Consider the following 10,000-nt stretch of genomic DNA (forward strand, 5'->3'; position numbering starts at 1 on the left):
GGGTATCCCTAAATATTTGCGTTGGCGGATAAGATGATAACTGAGCAATCGAAGCATGCGTACGGGGATACTTGAATTTTTACCGAGATATGTTAGAAAATATTTAAAATACAAACAAGGACGATACCACACCAACAATAACAAAGCTTACCACTATTCGCTGTCCAAGAGACAAAAACTAACCCCAGCCAAGCTCTGAATAGAAAACACTCAGACATGATCTTCTCCGGCCCTACGTTGTGATATCTCCTAGAAAATAGAACCGTGCCGCAGAGTCAACTACTTACAAACTGTTTTTCAATCCGTCAGCTTGTGCACGACAAAGGATATTTCGAAATAAATTGTTCCATCGCAGATGTTATCATATGAAATATCACGTTGATATGAGTCATAACATGACTAAGTGACGTGTACGATTTCCCGCTGTGGGTAATGTTGTTTTGGCAGTCGGACCGCGCTGTGAAAAAATGAGGGACAGATTGGGAAGATTTCAAGAAAAACATTGAACGGAAACTGACTGATAACCGTCAACATTAAGCAATGAATCCCCGTTTGAGCATTAATTAACTCAGATAAAAGGTTGCGCAGTCTAGATATGAAGGTAAATGTAGACTGAAATGTTAGAACGTTTTGAGTTCATGTTATATGAAACTGCTGACATTTTAGACAAAACTAAAATGTGGATCTGATTTTATCTATTTTGCCCCGCCAACCTCGCACAACCTGCCTTGAATAATACCTTAATTGGCAAGTAACACTGACCAAAGGCTAATGTCTGCTCACTGACAAATCCTTCATGCGCTGGGTAATTTCGTTTGATTAAAATCTACATGTATCTATATCCCCTCTACTAACTACAGATCACGATAAACGTTGTGTTGTCCAAGGGGCATCTAACTACAATTGCCCTCAAAGCGGCAATAAAACGCACCCCACCAGAGATTTTAATCGCCTTGTGAAAAGTTGTGTTTTTGCCCCTAGGGAAATGTGCCATTTTCATCATCCTCTGTCATCATAGGCAAAAGTTTACAACAGGTCTTTTGTCAAAATCAAAACAATCAGCTTTCCGCTTTTCCAAGCTGAAAAAGAGCGCCCGAGGACATTAATTAGCTACCAAATTCTCTCCTATGCAAGCCGATCAACCAGAGTCTTATCATTGGCTTTGTTCTTAACTTTCTTAGTCTTTATATCAATACGCATATTCTCCTCTGGTATTTCTGTTGGTCACAGAGAGCATGACACTGTGGGGGTGGATGAGGTTATTTTTAGTTTTTATGGGTTCCTGGCTTCATAAACATCAAATCTGCTTTGACAAATTGTATTGTCTTGATCACAAAAAAACTCATGCTGACAAGCCTCTTTGCCATCATCCACAAAACGAAGTGATTTGATACTAGGATGAACGTGGCCCGCTTTGTTTTCTCCTTTCCTCCTCTACTTCTGTGTTGTCTTGCAAACACAGAAAAGCATCATGCACCAGCATCACAGACTGAGGTCATGGGTTCGAATGCCGATGAAGCCAGGCGAATGTTTCAGTTGTCCATTAGAGACAATTGCTTTAATTGTCCAGATAAGTGCGTGAATCACTTCTCTCATTTGTAAACACAGTCTTGCCACGGTTGTTACGATGTATGCTTCTAATGAAGGGCCGTACGCTGTCTTAACAACACGATCCCGTAGCGAACCGGTTGCCCGTAGCGAACTGGTTTTGGGGGTGCAGAGGTGGCGCAGTGGTGAGAGCTCTCGCCTCCCTCCAATGTTGCCCGGGTTCAATTCCCAGACTCGGCGTCATATGTGGGCTGAATCATTTGTTGGTTCTCTACTCTGCACCGAGAGGTTTTTCTCCGGGTACTCTGGTTTCCCCTCTCATCAAAAACCAACGTTTGACTTGATTTGCGTTAATTGTTAATTTCAGTTTACAGTGTCCCCAATTAGTGCTCCAGCGCTAGAACGACTAGACACTTAAATAAAGTTTCCTTTCCTTTCCTTTCCTTTTTCTCAAGGCTTTGCCGGAACTGACCTCATTCAGAGGCAATACAAGGGCCTCAACTGAAACAGCTCACAGCAGAAGTCTCATTAGTGCAAGAATGGAACTTGAAATAACGAAGGATATATTTGGTAGTTTTCACTGATAAACTAGTGTCCCTGGATAAACAAATTTAATTAGCAAGGGGGGGGGGGGGTCGATTTTACTGTTATAGGTTAGGAAAACCGGAGTACCCGGAGAAAAACCCGCGAGTCAAGTTGACACAAACTCATAGATTGGGAGAGGAAAGCGCACGGGCTACATGAGGTATCAACGCAAGGTCAGACACCCAGATATTAGCTCCATTTCTCGCCACAGAACTTCGATGAACAACGGGATATCGGTGTCTTTCTTTGGGCAAGCCGTGCATGCTGAACATCAGTTTTCTCCCAACATTTTCTTCACGTGGTTCACCGAATCACGCAAACAAAGGAAGTGATCGCAGGTGACATAGCACGAGGCATTTTTTTTGTGTGAACAAATTCGCTTTGCCGTATTCAAAACGCTCGGCCCTCTCCTTATTTGGTCTATCGATGACATTCCGGGATGAAGACTATGTTGGATATGAAAACAAGTTTTGGTGCTACAGTGTAAGGCAACGAATCGGGCTTATACAAGTCTTTACAATAACGTATACAATCGCTTAAATACTTAATGTGTGGTCCATTCACATAATACCCAAGTAACATCGATCAAGTACCTGATATGTACCGAAAGTTGACGTGCTTTTCGATGGAGACTAGCTAGTGACTCGTTTTGCTGAGAAGCTGTGGTTGTGTTAGTTCAATCTCCCACCTATCACCTACGTGACAAGTATGCCAACGAGAAAACAGCGTTCCAAAATGAATCTCATGTTTCTTACTATCGTACTCTAATAGTTTATCGCAACGACCGAAAACGCGTGCCCAGTTACGTAAAACATCAGTTAGGATTTTGAGCAATATCAGAAATCAGAGAGAGCTGTCGAATTGCAGGATATTTTAAAGTAACTCCGTTCGAAATTGTTCACACTCTGTTCCCGCCCTTGTTTCAATAAAAAATATACTCACCGTATAAAAAAAGGAAAATCGATCATTAAGTGAGAGGGTTTAACTGACTGGTATTTTCTCTTAAATAATCCTATTTTACTTCATTATTTCCAAAATAAATTCTTGAATATTTTCTGAAGTCCCAATTTGCTTTGACTGGTTCGTTAAGCTCAGCAGATTTTAGTAAATAATTTACAGCCGCCAGTCGAATCCTCTCGTCGTAGTTTTCCGTTTCCTTTAATAGCATGCCGAACTCGAGTATTTACAAAGAACTTCTTCGTGTAATCCGAAGCCGATACATCTTAACCTTCGTGAGTTGTGGGGAGAAAAAGCCATTAAATTCAGTAACTCTCGAAATGCCTAAGTATCTCGTTAAGTTTTCTTTTTGCTGTGAAGGGAATGTTCTGAATGTTCGAGCAATGGTCAAAGAATGATTGATAGCAATTTGTTATCTTTGCCGGAAATCTACCCAATCTAATCGAAATCTAACACGATTTAGGGGCATTAATTATGGGTCGGCGTCAAAATAAATAAACTTTATGGGCTCACCTTTGACGAATTACTCAACCGTTACTGCGTAAAATTGTTGTATAAATGCCTGTTAATACCATGAAATCAGCTCGCCATGAGTTTCCTAAATCGCCTTACTGCCTGCAAAGCGAGTATCAAGGAAAAATCGATCATTAAGCGGAAGCCCTACGACTCCATGACGTCAAATGACTTCAAACAGTGAGAATTTCTTATTCTCAATTTTTGTTATCGGTTCCTTATAAAGTGACCATTCAACAAATCATTTCTTTCACATTTCAGAAACCAGAGTCCAAGAAAGCTCCCCCATTCAGCTGACTTGTCTATTCATTCACTTGATTCGTCACGGCCCTCGGGCGTTTCAACTATTAGTTGGACCTATTATTCAATGGACTCATCCTCAAGACAAACAAATCCGATCCAAGCCATTCAATTAACATTTCTTCGTTATCACAAAGAACACACGCCTTGCTAATCCTTGTATGATAGATATTCTTCTTGAAACATTAGCTATAATCAGCCACACCTAAGACATTTGACGCCAACGAGTCACGATGCATGTTACGTGTTTAGTTCTATTCGTACTTGAGATGCGCTCAGTTAAAGCAGAGTTAATCTCTGGTTAAAGTGACAATGTTACCGTCTCTGCGTGTCATAAACACTGGAATGATATTCCATTTATCAGCTGAGCGTGCCGTGATAACAGGTGTTTTATTGTGCTAGTGGGCAACATACACCGGTCGATTCAGCGTCATATAAACATGATGACAAAACCGCGTTTACACAAGACCAAAACTATTTGATGCTTTTCAGTTGGGTTTCAAACTATATTGTTATCGGTACTCCTCTTTTTGATAGTTATGGGAAAATAAATCCACAACGAACAACGGCTTGTCTCCGATTGTGATTTAATACGACAAATGTCACTACTCGAGCACTTACCTTGCTATCAAATGAACTAAAGTCCACCCACAGAACAAAAAGAAATACTTCTCTGCCCTCCCCACTGAAGTTATTGTTTTAACTCGAACCAGCTTCCCTCTTTTAAGTGACAAGAACCGCACTGCGTACAAAATATGACCATCAGTTTTCTGATCGAGTCCATTGCGTTAACCGCTTCATTTATCCATTGGCTTAAAAGTCGAAAAACAACCGAAATACCATTTTTATAACTGTTTTGGATCATCAATCTGTTAGGCAAGAGATTATGAGCTGCAGCTGCTGTTAGCAATAACGATATTTGCGTCTGTATTTGTGCCGTATGACAAATCAAGGCACAGAAACTGCTAACATTGTATTTTACCCATCCAACTGTCGTAAAAATGACACAAGAGATCAACCTTTAAATTTTGGCAGCCACTCGGTTTACAATTATACGCATTTTGCACTTAGAGAAAACATTTAAAGATGTTCCACTTTGCTTGATCACTGTGAAATTTGTCATCATTTAAACATGCATTTTCAAATTGGCGTCCAATTGTTTCTTTTTTTCTTGGCTTATCGTGCAGACGCAGTCACTATTTTTTTTGGGGAAGAAAAAAAATGGGGCCAGATGGAAAACGTTTAAATTTTTATTTGTTAAGACGTGCCAAGACGCGGCAAGTCGTGCCAGGAGAAATTTATCTGTAAAAAATAAATCGTATAGTATTTGTTCTTAAGCCAGGGAATAATTCCAGGTTATACAGACCCAGTCTATTTAAAGTATAATTCAGTTTTCTTTTTCTTATCTATATATATATTTTTTTTCTGCATCAAAGTGCGTGATTTTATTTTATTTTTTTCAATAAGCGGTTGATCATTTATAATTCAACGCATAACCAATTCGTAAGATATTTTGTTCTTAAAATTCATTTAACTTGTTAATTAATAACTCACGAAATTAAACACCGTATAAGCGATTTGCATTGAGCCAGGTTGCTTTCCAAAATTTGTAATGTACGAGGCGGATTATTTCCAAGATTTCAAACAAACGAAACATTGACCGCCTGTGTGCCTTAAATATTATAGTAAAAATAGCTTTCTAATTAAGAAGGGTCAAGGTAACAAAACAGAAGCACCAGATCCTGTTGAAGGACCTTATCAGCGATTTAAATATTATAAAAAGCTAAAAAGAGCGAAAGGCTGATATAACAAAGGTGAAGGAATATGTTTGAAAAAGCAATATTTCGAAAGGCACTTCTTTTCTTCATCAGTGGTTTACACACAAAATCCTGATGAAGAAAAGCATTTCCTTTCGAAATATTGGCCTTTTTCCAATATATTCCTTCACCGTTATATCAGCCTTACTCTCTTTAGCTTTTAATATTAAAGTGCATGAATACATTTTTTTGTTTGAGTCATTATTTCATCCTTCAGGTATGTTGTTATTAATTTCATTTTGATTGTTCGTCGACTTTTTACTAAGAAGTGAAGTTCTGAGTTACAAAATTTTAAGTTTATTTGAAATGCGCGCATTAAAATATGACGCTAAATTAAAATAGTGTTTTTTATTACGAGAAAGCTCTCCACATTTCCCGTTTAAATTGTACGTTTTCTTTAGCAGTATGTTACTCTGATATCACTGATTCATTTCGTCATTTTCTATCCCTGATCTAGCGACGCCAGTTCCCTTAAAACGTCAACTTATCGAAGCATACTTCTGATTAGTGTTTCGATGGTAAAGAAAAGTCTGCTTTATCAGTCTTTGCGCCCACTAAGAAACCTGATTATGAAACTGACTAACTTATCTGTTGAGGGAAAAAACACATGTCTTCGGCCTTTTCCTACTGAAAACTAATTGCCTTTGAGCCAAAGTTTTAATCTGCTGCCAATTTTTTACCAACACCAAAAACAGGAAATTCATTTAAAGCGTCAGTATCGTCACTACTCACCCAGAAATTTCTTTCTCTGTATAAACTCCCAGTGAGCGACATCATCTTTCCGAAACAATGAAATTTTGTACTTATTTCAAGCTGGCTTCCCTTCAGGCACTCATATGCCGGAATCTTATTTGCATATTTCTTTACAGCTGTATGTTTGTCTTGGAAATAGATAATTGTTTTACCGTCATGCATAAAGACAACATAACGACCACACACATTACATTTGCCTGGGCAATATACTCCGACATGGCACCCGCCACGACACCCCTTGCAACAAAAAAGACAACTTAATAACAAACAAACTACAAAAATAGTGTAAATACGAAAAAATTATGATAATGAAACAATTCAGATGAAGGTTTTAAAACATTGCACATATGTAACACTATATAGGGAAGAGGAAAAAAGTTCATAAACACGTAACTAGAAATACGGTTCAATATTGTAGAGAACGTGAGTATATGTTCAGACGACGACACTAAGGACAAACTAACTTGTAAGAGCGAACGTAAATGATTTTTGTGCACTTGAGTCTGTTCTGTATCATTTTCTTTCTTTCTTTCTTATCTGGTACTTCTGGTGAGGTTTAATCCTTCATCGAGATTGCAATGCATCAAGGGAAGGCTTTCAGTGCGTTTGTGCCCTGAAATGGCGTTCATTGCTGGTGAAGTTGAATTTTCTTTTTGCGAAAAAGCGAGAACTTGACAATTGGTGACATTTTGTGGCTATCAAAGACGTGAAGTAGCTACAATTGTAGCACTGTAAGAATGTAACCCTGTACTGTAATTAGATGCGGTTGCGAATTGACACCTCGGTTTGATCTCCATACTCGACGAGACTTATTAGCCTACGTGTAGCCGTACCCTACCCCCCGAAGGTAGGTAGGGTACGGCTACACGTTTGCTAGAGACTTATTGAAAGCGAAACAGTGAAAATCCTGTCAATCTCAAGATATTTTAACGTCTGTCTACACCTTGTTTTGAGTCAACAAAATCCTAGCAATTCGAGAAAATGGAAAGCTACAGTAAAAACAGCGACTTTCATCAGTAATAAAATTTACGCAAACTGCGTGGCTCAGTTAAATTTTAATGTGGTATTGTCAACTGCAATGACTGCTTTAACTTTGCAAAATAAAATAGTGAAAAAAACGAAAAATTCAAGCTATAATTTGCAAAGTTGAGCCTTTTCTCGACTGATTTCTACAGGTTATTTTTTTGTGTTTTCTCATCTGCATATAAGTTCCGGAATGGCATTGTGTGGCAACGTAGAATACTGTAAAAAGAATCAATATTTTCCCTTTTCATGTAATAAGTATAAAACTAAGTATTATCGTACTTTTTATGAGTTAAATATCTAGCCTGTAATTTACTTTTGAAAAAAACAGTCAGGCGCAAGAATGGAGTGGAATATTAGTACTTGAAACACGAGATTCAATTTGTTTTATGCACACCGACACCGTACCGCGCTTTTTCTTAAATTTAAATCTTAGCTATTAGACTTACGTATAAAATGGTATAAGGTTGCTTTCTGGTAAAAGGTTCCTGTTTTGAATTTGTGCTGCCAACGATTTTCGAAGCCATTAATTCGACTTCATTGTGCGCTAAAAGCTTCAAATTTATGCTGAAGATAATTATCGTCAGAAACCTTGAGTATAGCGTCACTATAAATGAATAATTCACAACATTATAGATGATTTCGAAAACTTAAACACAAAAAGTGTACTCTCGATAATAACCTAGGGGGTCGATAAGTCGTGAAAAGAGTTTTTTCAAAACAAAACTCGTAACAACATAGGCAGCCCAAGCTCGCGTCACTACAGACAGCCGTTGAGAATTTAAACGCGTTATAAGACTTTGTATTGGAAATCAAATATCGTCGATAATAAAGCCTAAAAAATGCTCAATTTAACTTTCATTCAATAAAATGAATCAAAATGACTCACCTCTGGTGTATTCTTGTGCCTTTTGGAGCTTATTTTACAGTCTTGTGAGTCATTTTGATTCATTTTATTGAATGAAAGTTAAATTGAGCATTTTTAGGCTTTATAATCGACGATATTTGATTTCCCATACAAAGTCTTATAACGCGTTTAAATTCTCAACGGCTGTCTGTAGTGACGCGAGCTTGGGCTGCCTATGGTAACAACAATATACGATGTCCTATGAATAGGGCGTAAGTTTTCGGGCGGTTTGTATTCAAATCGCTCCGATAATTTTAACGTATTTATTCATTGATTTCCTGATCGAAAGCTAAATTGAAAAACTTCACTTCACTTCACTTGACGTAAGCCACAAATTTATTCTGTTTTAAGAGTAGCATGTTAAAAATGTAAGCATTTTTTTCCACCTGCGACTTCTCAATAACACAATACTCGGCGACTAGAAGTCAGACTTACTTAAGCATGGGCAGACCTCAGTAATGACAAACCCACATAAAGAATTGTTAGAGTGGATAATGACGATTCAAATTAGTAGGGGAGGAGATACAGGGGTGGAAGGGATGTCAGTAAAGGAGATAAACTCTTTTCATTAACAGGGACACCAATTTACTCGGATGTCGTTGCAAGGATTGTGCCCAAGGAATGCCGGTGTCCTAGATATCAGTCAGTGGTGTAATTAGCTTTTCGCTGAAGAAGAATTTTCATCGAGCAATAATATATTGAGAACGCTCGAATTCATATTTCTCTTTTGCGTTACGGTCTTCTAGGACCATCTACAATAAAAACAGCTTCCCGATCTCTCGCCAAATATTGGTTGAGATCACACTTGGGCGGTGAGGCTAAAGAGCAAGTCACTTTTCACAGCTCTCTTTTTTTTTTCAGCTACACGAAAGTGGATAAATTTAAGCCTAAACATCGTTTTAGGTTTAAGTTTAGCCTTAGTAACGACGAGTGACAGGTGAAAATTGACCTGAACTTTAGACCCGTCCGACACTCGGCCTTTTCCCGCCCGTCCTACTCTCCGTAATGAAAAGCCCTGGGGACGAGGTTGCTAAGTGCATGTGGTAAAAACGTTGACTATGGCAACAATACAAGCTGCCAAAGTTTAAATATACACGATATAAACCATGTCGATCCAGGAAGACTTTTCTTTCATCCTGCTGCCGTTTCCAACGCGACTGATACCAGATGTCTAGTTACTATGGTGAACTATACAAAGACAGTGACATTCAAAAAATTGTTTGGTATTGATTTTGGTATACTCTCGGCGGTTACGTCACAGGGGCACTAATTTACGCTACAATTAACAATCTCAAATTAAGTTGAAGAAATGTATTCCTTATTTCGGTGGTGACTCGGGGATATCCGGAAAAAACCCGAGTGCTCCTTTGCAGGAAACGAGCCTACGAATTCTGATTACTCTAAGGTTTCGATGCTCTACCACTGAATTATAGAAGACAATAGGAAAAAAATAAGTTTGTGTAAGAAAATGATTACTCAAAGTAAGGGTTCTAGTTGTTCGATCTTAGCCATAGGCTTTCGATTGAATTCCTATTCAGCTGATCTTCCCAGTTTTGTTATGTCTTCTCATGAGCAGGGGAGGGGTGCAGAGATTGCG

At 38.4% G+C, this 10,000-nt stretch overlaps 2 protein-coding genes across 7 annotated transcripts in view; one reads left to right on the plus strand and one right to left on the minus strand.

Moving 5' to 3' along the window:
- The window catches only part of LOC137984091 (neural cell adhesion molecule 2-like), a 14,170-nt gene extending 7,566 nt beyond the window's left edge, over positions 1-6,604 (minus strand). The window contains exons 1-4 of one of the 5 annotated variants that reach the window (XM_068831296.1): positions 6,453-6,604; positions 4,525-4,645; positions 3,604-3,705; positions 152-249 (exon numbers count right to left, since the gene is read on the minus strand). In XM_068831296.1, coding sequence (XP_068687397.1) covers positions 152-218 — 67 coding nt within the window. In that variant the 5' untranslated portion in view covers positions 219-249; positions 3,604-3,705; positions 4,525-4,645; positions 6,453-6,604. Of the gene's footprint in view, positions 1-151; positions 250-2,726; positions 3,564-3,603; positions 3,830-4,524; positions 4,646-6,452 lie in introns of those variants that run through there. The other 4 variants (XM_068831298.1, XM_068831299.1, XM_068831297.1 and 1 more) reach the window with 4 other exon arrangements.
- LOC137984090 (coatomer subunit delta-like) overlaps positions 1-10,000 on the plus strand; it is a 29,828-nt gene that overhangs the window by 6,350 nt on the left and 13,478 nt on the right. The gene's annotated exons all lie outside the window — the stretch shown is intronic.

The sequence above is a fragment of the Montipora foliosa genome, chromosome 13, assembly GCF_036669935.1.
Source record: "Montipora foliosa isolate CH-2021 chromosome 13, ASM3666993v2, whole genome shotgun sequence".
Classification (NCBI taxonomy): domain Eukaryota; kingdom Metazoa; phylum Cnidaria; class Anthozoa; order Scleractinia; family Acroporidae; genus Montipora; species Montipora foliosa.